The sequence below is a fragment of the Polyodon spathula genome, chromosome 10 (assembly GCF_017654505.1).
Source record: "Polyodon spathula isolate WHYD16114869_AA chromosome 10, ASM1765450v1, whole genome shotgun sequence".
NCBI classification, from domain to species: Eukaryota; Metazoa; Chordata; class Actinopteri; order Acipenseriformes; family Polyodontidae; genus Polyodon; species Polyodon spathula.
Window position 1 is genome coordinate 844,109 of NC_054543.1, and position 21,435 is coordinate 865,543.

Consider the following 21,435-nt stretch of genomic DNA (forward strand, 5'->3'; position numbering starts at 1 on the left):
TTATATAACCCTGCAGACAGGAGGCCAGTATCTCAAACGGACTCAAATGACCAAAGTTCATCTCACATGGATGCTTAGTTGTTTTGAACGAAACGCTTTTTTTCCCCCCTGGGTATTCTCTTCAAACTGTATAGATAAATGGAACAGAATTCAAGAGGTAAACTTATAGAAACACTTACTTGTATTTTTATCGGCCATGAGAAATTGCTGACGTACACGTAGAAGGTGATGTTGAGGTTGTTTCGGAAGCTGAATTTCTCACAGGAGAAACTGTCTCTGTAGTCCTTTATGTTAGACCTGGAGACAATTGGGATTTCCTCTCCTGAGATGGTCCCAGCTACAAAAAGCACAATAACAACAGTATAACTCATTGCTGACAAGTTAGTGAAACAGAACAAAGGATACATGCAAACACTCAAATTCATGGACAATATTTTTTCACTAATATCAATTTATATTTATATATATATATATATATATATATATATATATATATATATATTATATATATATATAATATATATATACACACATATTAGGGACACACACATTACACACACACACACACACTGGTAGAAATTATTTTGCTATAATAAAATCAGTAAATCAGTAAATCATAAAGTGTGATAGTATAAAAAGGATATAAAATTACTCACTTAAGGTTCTAATAAATTTGTTTTTCAATCTATACATTAAAAACATTTAGCATAGGTTGAAAAACATCTTAACACTCGCTAGTTAAAAGGGTCACCATGAACTACATTCACAGCATATGGAATCATTTCTCATAAAAAGAATCTTCCCTGCAAAGTTTAATCAAATTTGGGCACATGGTCCCTGCAGATGTAGGCAGCCGCTTATTGTTTTGAATGTCAATGTTATTTGTTATCTTTAAAAACTTTCTCTTAAAAAGAAAAAAAAGACTTGGAGAGACAAAACCCATTCATTGCTCTCAGCACATTGTCAAGCCCATTAGAAAATCTGAATCCCGAGCCCCTGAAACAAAGAAATCTCAACCTCAACAGCTGCCTCCTGCAAAAATGTATCTTAACTGAAATCACAGCATTTCAGAATGATTTGCTATGAAATGAAATTGAAATCACAGCATTTCAGAATGATTTGCTATGAAATGAAATTGAAATCACAGCATTTCAGAATGACTTGCTATGAAATGAAATTGCAGCACAGCTTTTGTTAAGAAAGATACCAACAATGACGGAACATTTACAATTTAGAATATCGGGAACATACTGCAAAATGATAAGTATAGTGCTGCTCGTTATAGTTCTAATGTGGATGTTACTTTTGATAAAACGGTACTCGTGCATTGACCAGCATTCTAGCAGTCCAGACGCTCCATTTGTGTTCAAGGTTACTCAATGGGGAGGAATAGATGCTTGGCATTCTGGGATACACAGTCATAGCGATTGCCAATGGTCAGGAACACAGCTGGAACTCTCACACAGTGGAGTTGGACTGGTTTGTTAAAGTAGATGTGTTATACAGCACACTGGCATGTTTTGTTCTACAGCACACAGAGCAATTGTACAGTAAGCTCCCAACAAGGAGGAAGTGCACTAAAAAACAAACGGCTTCTCTTCTAGATAAAACCTGCTTTCTACAGCAGATCAAAACTACATATTATTATTATTATATATTTTTTATTCATCTTTTTAAAGTTAACTTCCCTTTGATTTTGATGATGCATAATAACCACTGGCACAGTTAATAATGGCTATGTACAAAAGATTAAAAAATACATAAATAAAAACACCTCACCTGTTGAACCAACTGACCACGTAATATTCAGGTTGAAATTGTTTGATGCATTAATAGACATGTCAAGATTCTTGTTGGGCTAAAATAAAACAAAACAAACAAGAACAAACATTGATATTGAAGTGACTACAACAGTTTTACTTCTTACTCATCTAGATTTTAGAAATACGATAACTTCTGTATCACTTTCAGGCTCCCCAGCAAGCAGCTATTACTTGTGTTTCCACACCAATGTTTCTGAACTGTCTTGTCGCTAATGAAGGAATACACCGGTTAATGAACAGGGATGGGGCGAGTAACCAGGACTACACTGCTGCCCTGCTGCTGTTTTTCTTGTACAATTAATTTCAGCTTCAATAACAATATGAAAGCATCTTACAAACAATACGCTAGAGTCAGCACTGCGAGCGGAAAAAGAAAATACCTTTTAAAAGATTGAAGCTTAATTTACATTGTGTAATGTGTTTTATCTGGAGGAATCCCTGCAGTTCATTTTGCACTGTGTTATAGTAATGTGTTTTATCTGGAGGAATCCCTGGATTAATATATTTTAACTTGGGTGTGTCAAATGGCTCATGTAACTGTAGTCTCACCTGCTCTGGATTAGCCATGAAGTTGATAGCAGTGTAGTGTTTGTCATCATCCTGGAGGAGGCTGAAGGTGAACTGATAGTCAATCAGAAGGCTATCTGTGGGCAGGATGCACACAATCACATCAGAGAGAGGACCAGAGGCAGGGCATGATAATGCTTCCCAAAGTGGTTGTTATTATTATTATTATTATTATTATTATTATTATTATTATTATTATTAATAAACTGGTCAATTGCTGAATTAAGGGTTGGGGTCAATTCCAATTCCTTTTTAAAATCAAATTCCAATTCCCATTCCCTTTTAATCAATTCTAACACACCACTGATCAGAACTGCAATAAGTAGAATTCTGTTAAAGGGACCTTCTCACAGTGGAAACAAATGACTTAAATGCAGGCTTGTAACCAGGAGGTCCCCGGTTCAAATAACAGCTCAGCCACCGACTCATTGTGTGACCCTGAGCAAGTCGCTTCACCTCCTTGTGCTCCGTCTTTCAGGTGAGACGTTGTTGTAAGTGACTCTGCAGCTGATGCATCGTTCACACACCCTAGTCTCGTATCTTGTAAAGCACTTTGTGATGGTGGTCCACTATGAAAGGTGTTATATAAAAATAAAGATTATTATTATTATTATTATTATTATTATTATTATTAATAATAAATTGAGGTCACAGTTAGTCAATTAAATTGGTTTCAAATTAAAGCAGTTGAACAAGCGCAGCAATTATTATGGCTCTTAAATAAGAATTCCAATGCTAATTCCTTTGAAGAAACTGGAATTGGAAAAGCAGGAATTTATCCCAACCCTAGCTGCATTCAAATAAATAAATGTTACCATGATTACATAATAGAAACATATTCATATTTTAGTATAAATTACAAGTGAAACATTAAAATGAGCGAAATAACAAAACAGCAAGCCTCAAAAGGAGCAATGTTTTTTTTACAAAAATTGCTGCAAGATGGAAGTAAATTAAATTTGACAATCTATTCCTGCGGGATCTACATCTCAGACAAATTGGCACAAATGCGTTCAAAGCCTGGTTCTTTGGCTTAAGGCACGGCGTTGTGCTGAAACATTTATTTTGTTTATGACAGCGATTGGATGTGATATTGCAGCAGGAGAGCTCCAGGTTTAATCCAATAGACCAATGCACAAAACTGAGAGCCAACTTTAAAACAGACAGCTGGAAATAGAATGGGTTTCAAACCATGAACGTCACTGAAACTTTTCTGTGGATTCCACAACAGCCTAATCCTTTCCTCTGTCATTATCATACCTAGATTATATTGAATTCATCCCTTTATGCCTATAAACTCCAACAGAAAAGAAAAGGCACAGGCTGTACAGTAAATCAGAAATGCGGATTGCCAAATGTGTTTTAATGTGTGGCTGCTTTGTGATATTTCTGCATGTGGCAAAGGTATGAATAGAACTCTTGTTCAGTTTATAAAACCAGTGGATTACATTTCCTGAAGGAAAACAGAATAAAGCAACATTCTTTAGTTTTGCATTACAGTAGGTGCACACACACACACACTGTATATAAACACATACACACAGCACCTATAGAAAGTCTCCACCCCGTTGAACTTATTTCACATTTTGCTGTGTCAGTGCCTCAGAGTTTCATGAAATTAAATGATGATTTTTTTTCCACTTCTCTACACACCATACTCCACACTGTTAAGGGGAAAAAAGTTTTTATTGAGAAAAAAAATTAAGTATGTTAAAAAACAAACAAACTGAAAGATCATAATTGGATAACCCTCCACCCCCCTGAGTTAATACTTGGTGGAAGCACCTTTGGCAGCAATTACAGCTGTGAGTCTGTTGGGATAGGTCTCTACCAACTTTGCACACCTAGATTTGGCAATATTTGACAATTCTTTACAAAACTGTTCAAGCTCTGTCAAGTTCCTTGGGGAGCGTTGATGGACAGTAATTTTCAAGTCATGCCACAAATTTTTGATTGGATTTAGGTCGGGGCTCTGACTGGGCCATTCAAGGACATTTACCTTTTTGTTCCTTAGATACTCCAGTGTAGCTTTGGCTGTGTGCTTTGGGTCGTTGTCATGCTGAAAGGTGAACTTATTTCCCAGTTTCAGCTTTCTTGGAGAGGGCAGCAGGTTTTCCTCAAGGACTTCTCTGTACTGTGCTCCATTCATTTTCCCTTCTATCCTTACAAGTGCCCCAGTCCCTGCCATTGAGAAACACCCCCATAACATGATGCTGCCACCACCATGCTTTACAGTAGGAGTGGTGTTCTTTGGGTGATGCGCTGTGTTGGGTTTGCGCCAAGCATAACGCTTTACATTTAGGCCAAAAAGTTCCATTTTAGTTTTGTCAGACCACAAAAGTTTTTGCCACATGGCTACAGATCTCTGGAGTGTTTTTTTGCATACTTCAAATGGGATTCAAGGTGGGCTTTCTTGAGTAATGGCTTCCTTCTTACCACCCTAAAATACAGGCCAGATTTGTGGAGTGCTTGGGATATTGTTGTCACATACCCACTTTGACCAGTCTTGGCCATAAAAGCAACTTTATCCTGGAGTTCTTTTGAAAGCGCCTTGGTGCTCATGGTTGAGTCTTTACTCTGAAATGCACTACCCAGTAGAGGGAACCTACAGGAACTGCTGAATTTATCCTTAAATCATGTGAATCACTACAATTTAACACAGGTGGAGGCCACTTAACTTGGTGTGTGATTTTGAAGGTGATTGGTTACACCTGAGCTAATTTAGGATTGCTATTACAAGGGGGACGGACACTTATCCAACCAAGCTATTTCAGTTTTAATTTTTAATTAATTTTCTACAAATTTCTAGAATATTTTTTCACTTGGAAGTTTTGGGGTAGGATGTATATATAAATGAAAAAAAAAAAAAAAACTATTTTAATTCCAGGCTATAAGGCAACAAAAGGTGAAAATTTCGAAAGGGGGTGTAGACTTTCTATAGGCATTGTGTGTGTGTGTGTGTGTGTGTGTGTGTGTGTGTGTATATATATATATAGACAAGCCTGTCTTGGTGATGAAAACAGGCTTAAATTATCACCATATTATCACAGTAAACTCTGCATAATGGAGATAACACAGAAATTTAATCCAGCGCTCCCTTATTAACACTTAACCTTACCAAACAGAAAAGTATTACATTAGCTGGGAATGGGGCAAACATGCCCTGCAGGGAACCTGATAAAACCAAGAAGCTATACAATTGATGCTGTTAACACAGCTTGATGAACCTGCTTCACATTTTTATTTCCTTTGTATATTGGAAGACATTTAAACTGTCCATCGTCACAGAGCATGTTGATTATTCCAGAGCCATGCAGGGTTGTAAATCTCTGGCTGTACAGTGGTTTCCATTCTCAGCATTGATGAATTGCATGTAATTCATGATTTCAATGCACTTTAAAATGACCTTCTTGTTTATTTATTTATTTTCTTCTGTAACCCCCTACCCAGGCAGCCTCTGTTCCCTCTGTTTAGTCAGTCCAGTTTTTTAAACCTAAGCAGCTGATGTTGCCATGCTATTGAACTGAATTCAGCCTCACTGGTCTCTGCCTGGCGTCGTCTGGCTCCTGACCAGTAGGGGCCACTGTGGCACAGCAAGGGAAACCAACCCATCCAATTTCCAGCTCTTGCTTAAAGGGGCGCAAAGGTCGTACGCATTATTTTCCGTCGGTCCTCGGCCAAGATCTTGACGCAGCCAGGATTTAAAAAGCAAGCTTCTGATGACAACTCCCCTGCACTGTCACTCGATGACCACAGTGCTATTTTTAACATGGATTTTGCATCATACCCTCCATCGACCATAGATACATAACGTAGGTTATGTACTGTATAAATAGAACATACAGATACTGCATGTTCTTCATGTTGTATTGATTTTCATAATCTGACACTTAAACGAGGCTGCCACCTAGTGCAGAGCTATTCATTTCACTGATGAATGCCTTCCAAGTGAACTGGCAGACTGAGGCAATGTTGGGATTAAGGGCAGGACGTTCTCTTCTTCACTCTCCTGCCAATGGGCCTCAACACTAACTTCCTGAAAGGGCCTTCCGTTCTTTCATTTTTTAGGGTTCTCGTTTGGGATTAACTGATGGGAAAGAATGTGGGCTGCGTGTTGAAATGAACTGATTACACAATTCTGGAACAGTCCTCCCTTTCCAGAACTGAACTGCTCTACAGCATTTCCAACACTGGACCTCAACTGAAGAAATTGTAGAGCATGTGACAACACCTCACAAGACTATATTAAACTACAGTAGGTTTCAGATCCCCAAGACCACTAATTGAAGGGACTCCACAGTAGAAATGGATACGAATAGAGAGGTTTTTATTCTTTTTACCTAGAAACTGCTTATCTGCTATCTATGCTTACTAGTTGGTGGATAGGATGAGTTCCAATTTTAAGAACAAAACGCAGTTTCTAGATACATCAATGGTTCCAAGTTTTTTTTAAATAATGGGGGCTAAAACAATGACCCCGTGCCCCATGCTTGTTGTCCGAAGAAATTTCACAACTAGCGGAGTAATAGAATGCAATGGCAGTACCTGGAGCTTATTCTAACACCGTTTCAGGAGACCACTTTCTTGATTTTAGGATCTTGAAAATAAACACATTAGAGGAATACTCACAGTAGCATGTTCCCCTCAGCGGATTGCCCAGATACCTGTTTTCTGAGTCACACCTGCAACGAAAGAAGCGTTTCACTAAAAAGAGGTGATCAGATCAAGATTTGAACCCCAATCGCTCTTTCTGTACTTGGCCCACTGGCTTGTTTTAATCTTAAATTGATCCCACTAACATACCAGGCAATGCCAGCGCATTAAATACATTACTGGTCTCCACTTTCCAAGATCTATTGAAAATAATGGTAAACATCTGCATCAAGATATACGACTGCAAGGTTTAAACTAAGCTAACTGTGGTATGGGAACAATAAACAGGTAAACTGCAAAGAAAGAATACTTGCACTGCCCTTAAAATATCTAAACCAAGGAAGACTATTAACCCTCTGTGGGGTGTTTATGCTGGACCTTCTTAATCCAGAGGGTTGTTTTTATGCTTCCAGTAATTTCTACAATGCCAAAACAAATGGCTTTACTCACGACACAGCTGCCATTATAAAAGCACAGTCCTTTTGTGTTTAATTATTGCTCAGTGTATGGCGACTGGCATGGTATACACAGAGGGGCTGTACAGTTCTCCCTAATGGAATTTCCCAATGCACTAAACACTTATGCACAAATGGGAGCAAACTGTTACCATTTAAGCTGATTAGATGCTTTATTTATATTGTAATGGAAAAAAAGCCTCAGTTTCTAAGCTGCAATCCCTAATTCCTGCAATCAGCACTGTGACCATAAACACACAGCAGCAGCAGCCGCCCCAGAGACACGCTAAGCTCTGCTTATTCACTTTAGCTGAAAATTGGAAAAAGGGTTAATTCGACAGTAGAACAGAAACTACAAATCTCCTGGTTCTAATGAATAAACACTGCATCCACGTCTGTAATCTTTCCAAGATTGAGATCATGCATGCAGTACACTTTCTTATAAGAATAACCGATCTGAGGTATGAAAACTATTAGGAGGCTGCTCCCAACCCGGGGTTTGGACTCAGAAGTGGGTTCTTCATGGGTTAAGCACACACTGACATGAATTCAAATCCCAGAGCTGGAATCTGTCTGAATCGCTATGCCCATTTGACTCGCTTAAAGACAATCAGAAGACATTGGCAGCCACCACAGTAATCCACTGGTGTGCGTGTTCACTGTGCATGAACAGTATGGGTTTAGGAAGAGTATGTTTAAATAGAGCAAGGTGATCTTTATCAGGGTTAATCCTGACTCGTTCAAATTACACACTAACACAGGCAAACTGAAACGAATATCCTGACAAACAAACAAACAAACAAACATACAAACATGTACACAGGTGCATAATAATAATAATAATAATAATAATAATAATAATAATAATAATAATAATAATAATTACAAAAACACTTAAAACCTGAGAGGAAAAAGTGAAATGCCACATAATGCACTGGTATGTGTCATAGAAATAAGTACAGTGCAATGCCACAATCTGTTAAATACATAATTCTGTATAAATGTGTTCATTGTGATTTATAGTCTGGATGGACTGACCACATGAACGATTATGAATTTGTTTTTCATAGTAGCTGCTTGGGGACCTCTTACTAATAATACTTGAAGGATGTGCGTCAGTGGCTCACTTTTAAAAGGTGCACAGGTGTGTGCTTGAGATTATACAATACATTAGTAATTATGGTAAGGACATGTAAAATGCTTATTTATTCATAAAAGAAATTATTTTCTTGGTTCTGTGTCAACTTATTATACAGATGTCTTTCCGCTCACATACATTGTGTTGAAAAAAGGTTTAGCCTCCAATCAACCTGCAGCGAAAGAGATTCAGGTTCGCAACAAATATCTGTTTTGCTTTGTTCTGTCTGAGAACTGTTCTGTATGCATCCAAACTCACCACACCTGACTCCATCTGCCAGACCATTCGTAAACCACATCTTTGAGCAGAGTGCTTTGAATGCATTGATACAAGAGGAGGCCAGCAGAAAAAGAAACCTTCAAACTGCAAGCTGACTGCTACGCCCATATTTCCAGACAGACCAATGGGTTTTTACTATAGTTATGATCAATCCAAAACCAAAACGACTGTCACACACCAAGCTCTTCGGACTGTACTGGCTATCTGACAGGGCAGTGAACCAGAACAACATTTCATTTTTTCCCATTCCCATTTTTTTTCTTTTTTTGGAAGAACTGTAAGCATCAAACAAATCCTTCATGACAAATCTACCATCCCACAAACAGGAGTGTTTTACAAAAAATGTGAGCTTGTACCAGCTCTGTCACATGCTGAATGAGTGAGCACAGCACCCCCAGCACAGACAGGGTGTCATACTGTAAAGACAGAATGCACTTAGCTTTGAAAAGAAATATGAATTTCAATCCCTCAGAAAACTATGAGCATGATTATCACTCAACTCACTGCTTAAACTGTGCAAAACACAACATGCCAACAACAGAGAAGCATCTCTGTAAACAAGGTTCATTATATATTAGTTTACGAGTTAACAACATTTATATAAAAAAAGAAAAAAAAACTAAATTAGCCAGAATGACCTGCACACTTCACTAAAGGGCCAATCTTCCTGTAACAGATTAGCCACAATCCCAGTATGATAATGCGCAGCGCATTCGTTTTCAAATTGCACTCCGAACATCAGTGCAGGAGGAAATTCATGCTTTTAAAATCAAAGCTGGAATCATAACCAAGAACCTAGTTTTGGATTTGTATTACAGCCTGACAGTATAATAAAAACTGATCTATAGTACTTGCTGGCTGTAATTACCAAGTCAATTTCAGTCAAGACCAAAACAATTTAACAATGTTTATAATATATTCCGTCAAGTTTGTGGGATGGAACTTGGTAGCTAGTTGCAGTGCTGATCAGGTAATGGGAGGAAACAAAGAACAAGGAAAGACTTGCCTGGGTTTCACACAAGAACATTACCATAGAAGGCAATCTCAACAGCCATGTGGGGTTAGAAGCATAGCAAACTGGACACACAGTATTCCAACCTCACCAGCATTATTACAGCAGCACCCTGAAAATACTTGTGAACAGAAACAGGAACAGCAAGACAAGGGAATCTAACTGTTGGCCAACTAAACCCAGGCATCAATAAATCGCTGTTAAAGAAATCCCCAGCAGTCTGTAGTATAAGGTGATTGCACCACCCAGGAGAAGATGACTTTACTGCCAACCCAGAATAGAAGGGCATGTTGTACATCCTTCCTTTGTTTCTGTACATAAACATGCCAGCATTGCCTATATTCATGCCCATCAAGGCAGCACTTCCTGCTCTCTTTAGAAAGCCAAACTGTTCTAGACTCCTTTCCTGCAAAGAGAGCAGCAAATAATTGTAACTAAGCAATAGACTCTCTTAGCAGTTTGCAGTTTGGCTAGCTGTCGCTGACACTGCACAGTGTGAAAGCCAACAACCTCCAGGGATTTGCAGCCTGTCTGCTCAGTTCAAAGAGACAATCATTCTTTACTCCCCTCCCAGGGGAACCCAAGCATGAGATGCAAGCAGAATAAGAAAAAACGAAGTGGAGATGCGAGCCATGATATTAGCCTTCCATATTTCATATAACATTCAATTAGAGGAATGCTCCATCAAGCCACTGCGTACACAGCAGCTGCCAAGGCTAACCTCAGAACCTGTTTTCATTTGCTTTCGGCTCAATGTACTTCAACATCGCTAATAAAATGGCTGCACTGAATATTCGTGTTGTTGTACTTGCACAGGAGGAGGCTTTGCAGAGAAACAATCAAGGTGGGTCAGTTGAGTTACAGGATGTATTTCATGACTTGATTTATCGTGGTTTATTAATTACCTTAAATTACCTAAATTAAAATGTTTACAAAAGAGATTGATACATCTTAAGCAAGAAGACTAGCCAGGAACACAATATAATTATTATTTGTTTATTAAGAAGATGCCTTTATCCAAGGCTGTTTACTATGCATCAGCTGTAGAGTCACTTACAACAACATCTCACCTGAAAGACAGAACACAACGAGGTGAGGTGACTTGCTCAGGGTCACACAGTGAGTCAGTGGCTGAGCTGGGATTTGAACTGGGGACCTCCTGGTTACAAGCTCTTTTCTTTAACCACAGGACCACATAGCCTCCTATAAACATCATATACTTGGAAGTTTATATTGGCATCAGAGTGTATCTGGATATTTTTCCAGAGAAACTCACTTTTACAAATATTATTGAAATTAAACCTCAATGATTTCCTACGCCAACTCTCCCCTGGTCTCTATGTTCAGTGCACAGTTTCAACATTGCACAGCAAGAGCTTCATATACTAATAATGTCTTCAGCCCACCACACAGTGTATTGAAGCTTTACTGTAGGCAGTGCCCTCCTTCAGGAAATGCAGTTTACCTTACTCCTGATGGGCTCAAATTAAACCTTATTAACCCATGTTGAAAACAGCAGCTCAGCAGGTGGGCTTTTTTGTAAAATGTTTTATTTTATATATAAAAAAAGAAAAAAAAAGTATATATATATATTATATATATACGCACACACACACAGTGCCTTGCAAAAGTATTCAGACCCCTGACCAATTCTCTTATATTACTGAATTACAAATGGTACATTGAATTTTCGTTCTGTTTGATATTTTATTTTTAAACACTGAAACTCGGAATCAGTTATTGTAAGGTGACATTGGTTTTATGTTGGGAAATATTTTTAAGAGAAATAAAAAACTGAAATATCTTGCTTGCATAAGTATTCAACCCCCACACATTAATATTTGGTAGAGCCACCTTTCGCTGCAATAACAGCTTTAAGTCTTTTGGGATAAGTATGTCCCAGCTTTGCACACAGTGTCGGAGTGATTTTGGCCCATTCTTCTTGGCAGATTTGCTCCAGGTTGTTCAGGTTGGTTGGACAACGCTTGTGGACCGCAATTTTCAAATAGTGCCACAGATTATCAATGGGATTGGGATCAGGACTTTGACTGGGCCACTGTAGGACATTCACCTTTTTATTCTTGAGCCACTCTAATGTTGCTTTGGCCTTGTGCTTGGGATCATTGTCCTGCTGAAAGGTGAATTTCCTTCCAAGCTTGCAGTATTTTCCTGTATTTTGCTCCATCCATTCTTCCTTCAATTGTAACAAGATGCCCAGTCCATGCTGATGAGAAGCATCCCCACAGCATGATGCTGCCACCACCATACTTCACTGTAGGGATGGTGTGTCTTGAGGACGGGCAGTGTTAGGTTTGCGCCACACATAGTGCTTTGAGTTTTGGCCAAAAAGCTCTATCTTGGTCTCATCTGACCACAAAACCTTTTCCCACATCGCAGCTGGGTCACTCTCATGCTTTCTGGCAAACTCCAGACATGCTTTCAGATGGTACTTTTTGAGTAATGGCTTGTTTCTTGCCCCCCTCCCTCCCATACAGGCCAGTGTTATGCAGAGCTCTTGATATGGTTGACTGGTGCACCATTACTCCACAACCAGCCAACTCTGTAGCTCCTTCAAAGTGATTGTTGGCCTCTCTGTGGCTTCTCTCACAAGTCTCCTTATTTGAGCGCCTTGTTTATTTGTTTAAAAATAAAATATCAAACGGAACGAAATTTCAGTGTACCATTGCTAATTCGGTAATATGAGAGAATTGGTCAGGAGTCTGAATACTTTTGCAAGGCACTGTATATATATATATATATATATATATATATATATATATATATATACTGCTAATAATATATATATATATATATCTATATATATATATATATATATATTAATTATAAGTTTCAGTGAATATATATATAATCCATAGGATTATCTAATACTGCTAATAGATGCAAGCACTTCCAAAAAACTACCCACTAATTCAGTGTTGTAATGTATAGCTCACAGTGTCTTAACGGGGCTCCCTGGTGACCTCCTATCTCATTAGCATTTATGAATCTTAACAAAGAAATCCCCACGGCATCTACTGCAGGATCATAAAAGTCTTTCGCACCACAGACCAGTGTCATTTAATTAAAACCTTTATCAAAACAGGTTTGCAAACTGCAATGGGTGATTACAACTAACGTTTTCACACAAACACTAATGTAACCTTTATCAAGAACTACTTTATATCCCTTTTTACTGGGAATCACATCGAGTGTTTTTTTATTATGCAATATGTATGTTAATGTTGTTTTGCCTCCAAGGCTGAACCAACACTTGCTTACAAATACCATGAATTAGTTTAAATGGGGCTGGCCTTCATGTCTTTTGATGTGCTATATAACAAATGACTAAGTGGATGAAAGCCAGAGTTCATTTCTGAACTGCAGTTTATTACCCATCACTGAATTGAAAACGGTTGGTTGGAAGATGAAGTAGTATTACATTTGATCTCTTCTTTGACAGTGTTGAGCCAGATTCTGTGCTGGGCTTGGCTGCCAGGTCATGCTTTCCGCTGTTCCTGAGAACCAGCTTCTTAGCTGTACTTACTCCCACTTGCAGGGGGATCTTAACTCCAAAAACAAAAAAGAAAGACCACACAGCTGTAACCAATCCGCCAAAGTGCCCCATGTCTATATCAAGATGTATTGGGGTAGCAGTTCTGCACCATTCTGTAAGTCAGAAGCACTTAAACATATGCTATTCCAGTTCCAGCTATCAATTAGATGAAGGGTGACTGTGCCAGGATTTCAGTGGCATACCACCAAGATTCCAAAATGAAAGGCTAGCACCATTAGTTATTAAACATTGCTTTGTCTTAACTCAAGAGCAAAGTATATTGGGGATTATGCCTACCACACAAGTTTCAAAATAATATGACCTGTGTCTCATAAGTTGTTTAGCTCTGATGGATTCCCAATAAGCATGACTATTCTGCAGTGATTGGATCAGGCTGAACCTGTGTGCTCTGTTTCCCACATACAAAACACACACTGGAGTAGCAAAAGGTAGAACCTGCATGAAACGGCAAACAGCCAGATGAAGAACCTGCAATCAGCACTGTAATAAGAAACCCAGCAGTTCAACTTGGCATGTTAAGGTTATTATCCGTTTGACTGGGAGCTTGTGATATATATATATGTGGTGCTCATCAAGATTTCTGATATTATGCTAGTAAAAAGCACGACAACATTTGAATTCTTATATGTCCTTCATTATCCCAGTCAGAACTGACACTCAAGAAATGGCATTATGGGATGTTTACACAAGTTTCATCACAAACTGATTAGCTGCTTTCAAGTGGTAGAACTTCTGAGTAAAGCTGACGAAACACAAAGCCTTATTTTCAGGAACAGTGGTTGAAATCTGGATCCAGGAGACCTCGTTTGAGGCAACCTTGCTGTATCAAACCCCAAAGCTCCCCTGGTGTACTATTTAGTGGCCTGAAACCTAGTCTCTTGAAACCAAGTTCTAAGTCAGAAAGTGGCTTCATGTTCCCTCAGGTTTATGACCAAACTTATGAACTGACCGCTCAACCAAACAGCCATTTTTTTTAGCTGGAAGTATGCAAGCACTCAATAATGCCTACAATGCAACCAGAACAGAGTTTTAAAAAACTGCAACATTAACCAAACTAGAACTGGGAATTGCCAACGTGTTACACTTTCAATTGAAACAAAATATTTATTAAAACCATTGAAAACATTTTCAAGGTATTCGTAACTCTGGGGTTCTACTGCATTACTAAAAATGGGGGTGTTGACAACACATTGTTTCAATACTTACAGTTGACATTGGTCTCCTTTGATTCCTTTGGTAGTGCAGAAGCATTTTCCTGACTGCGAATGGCAACTATTTGCATGTCCATTGCACTTACAGCCTGTGGGAGAAAGAACAAGATGGTCAGTCAATTTAAATCACAATGATCCATAAACTCTAACAGGTAAAAGAATTTCCACGTCTAATTGGAGAGCTGCAGTGCAGAATTACAACTGCAACTCTAAAGGAACATACAATAATGAACTGCTTCCTGGGTTCATTAATAACACACATGCATTTTCATGTATTTATATTTTAAGCACAGTCTGTAAAATACAAAACATGACCGTAAGCAAATGCATTAGCCTCCAGTAACGATATTTTTCAGTTTATTTCAATTCATCAAGAAAGTAAAGTCAACTGCATTTAAAGGAAGGTATACAAAGGAAATAAAAAAAAAATCTCAAAGATGAGGAGCTTCATTCAAATAAATAGGCCACAAATTTGAAGAATGCAAGTTATTCAGTATAACAAAGGACTGAATATATGTATTTACATAAAATGAACTGAATATATAGTCACATTCAGAGGAGGTTAGATATTGTAATATTACAAATTTAAGGGATTCTACTGAGGTTACCTACACTAAAATGCTACCCTAGGTTAACTAGCTTCAACAGATACATTTCTATTGAAATATAAATTGAAAAGGGGCATTGATGCACACACTAGTATACTGTAGTTGTTGAAAAGGTCTTCTGAGTCAGTATTTTTCCTAGAGCAGTATACCTGTGCTTAAAGAGTTAACACCCACACAGCTTATCCAGTCTTGGGCATCTCTCAAGCACAGATGAATTATGTGCTAGTTTTGTGATGTGTATTTACAAGACCACCAAACTGCTTTCACTTGTGGCCTGTGCCACCTCTGAACCCTATCCTCCACAGGCTCGGAAGGCAAGTGATTGAACCTGCTGCTCCACGTTCACCCCCCTCCCCCCCACAACCCCTAATGAACAACTGCATTTCCTTTACCGCAATGATGGATCAGTTCAGCTAGAGATCTTGACCTAAACACAAATTCACACTACTGTTTTTAAACCTCTGGAGATTCCAGAACACTGCTCAAGGAAGCCAGCAATAATGCTGTTATTAAAAGGATGAAGTTCTGTCACAACATGGGCAAACCCTCCAACACTGGACAGATGAAAAACAGGTGTGCTACTGTATATTTATTATTATTATTATAATCAAGCTGTCAGGACCTGGTACCAGAGTAGCACAGCCACTACTGTACCAGCCAAATCACTGCAGTTGGAGGGTATGCATTGGGGAACTTTATTTGCATTGGTTATGTAATGCTAGCTGTGGTGCAGAGGGGCTACATACTGCTTAGCTCACTAGAAATTAGGAAGCTAGATTTCATATTTATTGTGGTTTGGGTAATAGTTTAAAAAAAAAGAAGCAAAATAATAATAATAAGTAATAATAATAATAATAATAATAATAATAATAATAATAATAATAATAATAATAATAATAATAATAATAACGATCTTCAAATAATATTATGTCCTTAACTTATATTAAATTCATTCACCACCACTGGAACAGAGAAAAAAAAAAAAAAAAAAGTTATTTAAGATGAAAATGAAACTGTGGTTTTGAGACCTTTGATAAACTATGAATGCTGTATTCAGAAAACTGAACACACCATCAGCCCTGGAGGAAACCAATCTCTTACTTGCGTTTATTTGTCATATATATGCGCCTCAGTAATAAAATCACTGTTAATACAGAAAACATAACATTGACACATAAATAAAATGCCTCCCATGTGACATAAGACGCTATGTAAAGTGTAATGTACCCATTTCATAGCCCAGTAGTGCGGAACCTGCATTGAAAAACCTCAGGGAAAGAAAGAGGGCTAGATACCATGCCATCGTTACCTATGATGCTCTTATAAGATATGCCAATACAAGCTGGAAGCAACAAGAAGTCTATCCACTGATTTCCCAGCACACCAAGGCTGCCTGATGATTTATAGCTAAATTAAGATCTATAAAATGTACTCCCATAATATAACTGGGACATCTTCCTTGTTGCTTATTCAGCATTTAAAAGGCAACCATAAACAACAATGAAATTCTTTGAATTACACAAACTGTTGTACCCTGTGCATGAAACCCAGCTTCACGTTTAATATTTAGGTCAACAATCCTCTCTAAAGATGCTGCCTTTTATGTTCTACAGCAGCAATTTCTCCAAATAACTTTTTTTCAGAATTTTATATATTATATATATATATATATATAGCTTTTCTATTTGGAATAAAAGTAAGTACTCTTGAATTATTTATTTGACAATGTTGTCTAACTGAAGACAGTTTCAGACATCAAACCTACAACCCGACACAATCGATGGCTTAGCCTGACAGATCTGATGTTGAAATGCAGTTTGTATATTTACACATCAAATACCCTGCTATCTGAGGGGTTCACAAACAGTCACGCCACTTTGAAAAGCAAACACTAACGCATTCACAATCAGTAGCTTGTTAAGATGACAGTCTTGCTAGGTCAGCCACTAGGATACAAAAATAAGAAGAAAATAAGCTTACTTTTACCATAAGTGTTCCAGCACTACCCTTGCAGAAAAAACCCCAAACATAACTAATTCAATAGTTTCAGTGCATTACGCGGGTAAATAAAAAGTGGTCTGTGTAGAACACAAAGAAATAACGGAGAATACAATTTGTTTTATCAAAAACGATTTTATTCTGCTGCACTGGACGTGCAGAAAGGATCAGAAGTGATTACATGCATCATCTATTGGAGGATTATATTCTTGAACTATATTATGTATACATTATACAGTAATTTAGAAAATTATGCTTTTACAAAATCGAGTGTTGTATAATTAGTCTCATTTATCTTCCTCATATTAATATTTACATCACTAATGGATGTGCACTGCATTCAGCATATTACTGTAAAGTATACTGCATATAATCCATATAAAATGTACAGTCTAATTCTTTACAGCAGCATTATGTTGACCTGCTTTACTAATTTAGCCATGATTCACTCCTCAAGCTGCACAGCATATCTCGGGTCTAGTTTATGAAATTACACTGCTACACACACAACAAGGCGCAATATTCTCCCCACTGTCACTGCCTTTACTTCTCATTGTCCCAGTCACAAAAGAAAGAACATATCTGATGTGCCCCATTTATCTCTGTCCGATGAACGCTCCTCCAGAATGTGGAGGAGAATGTCCATCACCATTGAAAACCATGATGAGATGAATCCTTTGGAAGTGTGAAGGGGATAAAGGGATTTGATATAAATCAAGTTGCCGGATTCCTTCTTTTCCACCATGCCATTCCATGGAGTTGCACAGCTTCTCATCAATTCAGTGGCCCTGCTTTTAAGCACCAAGCGCAGGCTGCCTAAGCAGAAACTGATAGGATTTGATGATAGGACAGTACAAGTCTTATCACAGATAGTTTTCTATTACTGGAATCTACTGTTTACCAATATATATAAAATGCAGCCAGCAGGAGGTTAACAATATCAAATAAATCAATAATTAGTGCAGTATTAATTGTTTTAGAGGCATCTCAAACAGGAGAATTACCGGTAATGCATTACAATACAAAGTTTACAACTTTTCCCTAACCCTGATTCCCCACCCCCACCCCCACCACCAAATAGTTCAAAACAAAATTTACAGGCCATCAGGTCAGATCGGCTGGCAGGACAGGCAAGTACTTTCAGAATGTATAATAATTATGACTAACTGCTGCTGAATTGTTCACGGATCTGACCTTTTCAACATTTGAGATACACAGCCCAAGGCTGTGACCCCGTTAGCAATCCTGGGGAGATCTCATACCCACATCTGCGGGGCGCTTTCCATCACCCCTCAGGAAGTGTTACTTCAAACAGAAGGAGAAACAGAGGGCTGCTTGGTTTCGTGTAAACATTCGACTGTGATTCTCAAGAGTTTGCTACACATTTGAGACCCTGCCAGCTTCATCTGAAGAAGTCCTCTGTCTCATTCTAACACCCTGTGGTAGATACTGCACGGGTGCTGCATCAAGTCTCTCCATCAGCCTGTGCAGCCCAGGAAGACTATCCAGTGATAGACTGCACGCTCACGAGGAACAGATGCCTTTCAGCATCCTGCGTCTCCTTGCACTTGTCGAAACGCAGCAGAGTTGACACCTTGCCCTATAGTAATTAAGCGTGCTTGAAAGCTTGTTAAAAGCTACAAATGTTTAATTTGTTAATGAGTTTTCTTTCAAAACAAATACAGAGGTTTAATGTAACTCGGAATAAATATTGTTCCTGCCAATGAGGGTTGTTGCCCATCCCTCAAGATGTAATTTTAAAAAATGACTTTATAAAAACATTGTAATGACATTTCCCCAGGAAAATCAATACATGGTCATATTCTTGAATTAGAAGTGCAGGATTTCTTTTTTCTCAACATATTATCTTGAGTGGCAATCACAACTCATCTTCTCGAGCTTCAAAAAAAAATAAAAAAACCAACCGAACCACTTCATAAATTAAAATCACTTAACAGTGTATTGATCCTGCTTTCACCAATCTATTGATTACATCTGACTGTTACGTATTATCCACAAATATCCTGGGACTGAGCACATGGACAAATCGCACACATTTTTACAAGCAACAATTAAACATGATGGGATCTCCTGAGCTCTGCTCTTTACGAAAACTGCAGAGTGCAATTAGAAAACATTCAATAAATGTGCAAGAGGAAAGCTTACAGAAACTAGAAGAGTCCACACATATTACGAGTCTATGTTTTACTTTGTAAATTTCAGTAGAATCCCCGAGCTTCTTTGAACATCATTTTTGAGACTCCCAGATAACTGCAGTCGACAATGTGTTTGTCTTGACACAAGGTCAGGGCGTTCAGGCAGTATGAACCTACAGGGATTCAAAGAATGCATTACCCTGGCCAGTCAAAAAACAGCAAACAGAATGTTCCCATTAACAGCCATAGGATATTAAAGAATTGCCCAGCCAGAACTCTCAGTCTTATAATGTCAAAACCAAACCGCAAGAACTGCCACTAGAATACTTGCACTTAGTACAATTAAACATTTTTTGACATGCATATTTTTTCAAGTTTAAAAAAATAAATATATAATTATATTCTCTCTTTCAAATCATTGCCTGCGAGTACCACTTTTTAGGGGGGAAAAATCCCTGAAAAGGTAGCCATGTGAAAAATATGGATAAATTGTACAGTAGCTGCAAGTCTACCATTCTAGAATGCAGTACTTGAGAAGAAAAACAAGAAACCTACTGCAAGAGACTCAGAGATATGAGCAATGTTTGTGGTATAGAAAGCATCCTTTAAAATCCATGAAGATAACTTGGGTGTCTCTGTTTTTAATTGCCTACCTTGTATTAGCCTCTGTACTGGTTTGCTCTTATTGAGCTGGTACACTTTATTTCTAACACAACTGCACATATTGAGCTTTTTGACAGATACCCTTCTTCCAGGTAGAACTCTACCTGCCACATACGGTCCCACCCTACTCGTGTCACAAAACAACACACACACTCATCATTAATCCATGTCAGAGGGTTTATGTAGTACTGCACACTGTAATCTAGTACTGCATGCTGTAATCTATACTACACACTGTAATCTATACTACACACTGTAATCTAGTACTGCACGCTGCAATCTATACTACACACTGTAATCTAGTACAACACGCTGCAATCTAGTACTGCACGCTGCAATCTATACTACACACTAATCTAGTATTGCACGCTGCAATCTATACTACACGCTGCAATCTATACTACACGCTGCAATCTAGTACAGCATGCTGCAATCTAGTACAGCATGCTGCAATCTATACTACACACTGTAATCTAGTACTGCACGCTGCAATCTATACTACACGCTAATCTAGTATTGCACGCTGCAATCTATACTACACACTGTAATCTAGTACTACACACTGAAATCTGCAAACACGCTCCTCCTCCAATGAATGCTTTTCTTATTTATTTTTTAACGCTTTTGTCTCCTTTCCTACACTTGGGTCTAATGATGTGTCTAAACATGACGCTTGGCAGCTGTGAATCTGTTCCCTTTCTCGGAATGTAAATGCATAGAAATGAAAAGTCAAACCAGATATGAATCAGGTTAAATAACGCATCGACGTGCTGGGAAAGTGCGACGTGGAGAATCATTTCAGCAGCATTCAAACTCCACGATGCCAGCTTCAAACCATGCTGCTGAACTATTCATATTGTGTTTCTCATTTAGTCAGGCTACTTGACTTTTTTCTATTCTTTACACCTATTATTCATCTCGGTCCTGTCCCCTATCACGACTCTGAGTGCAGTGGTACCTGCACATCTTGATTATTTAATGGGGCTCGCTGCGAGGTCTTACACACAGAATGGTGAATGTGCACAGATTTAAATCAGAACTTACTCAAGTGGCATGTTTTTTATTTTTTCTAATTCTTATTTCATGTAAAAATAAATAATACTAAATATATATTCATTCACTTGTTTTACTATGGGATTCGTAGAGCCTGAGGTTAGGACGATGCATGGTACGGCAGCTTAATTATAATTCCTACTATGAACTGGTGGTTTCTTCATGCTAGGATGAGAATCTTGAAGAACATGGAGAAACGCAAACTACACAAGTTAGGATCTCTGTAGGTTCACACTGCACTCTGG

General features: G+C 38.2%; 1 protein-coding gene across 2 annotated transcripts in view; it reads right to left on the reverse strand.

The window, feature by feature from the left end:
• The window catches only part of atrnl1a (attractin-like 1a), a 163,324-nt gene that overhangs the window by 82,561 nt on the left and 59,328 nt on the right, over positions 1-21,435 (reverse strand). For both annotated transcript variants that reach the window (XM_041260693.1, XM_041260692.1), the window contains exons 20-24: positions 14,708-14,801; positions 7,020-7,072; positions 2,373-2,467; positions 1,780-1,858; positions 180-337 (exon numbers count right to left, since the gene is read on the reverse strand). In XM_041260693.1, the coding sequence (XP_041116627.1) occupies positions 180-337; positions 1,780-1,858; positions 2,373-2,467; positions 7,020-7,072; positions 14,708-14,801 (479 nt within the window). The remainder of the gene's footprint in view (positions 1-179; positions 338-1,779; positions 1,859-2,372; positions 2,468-7,019; positions 7,073-14,707; positions 14,802-21,435) is intronic.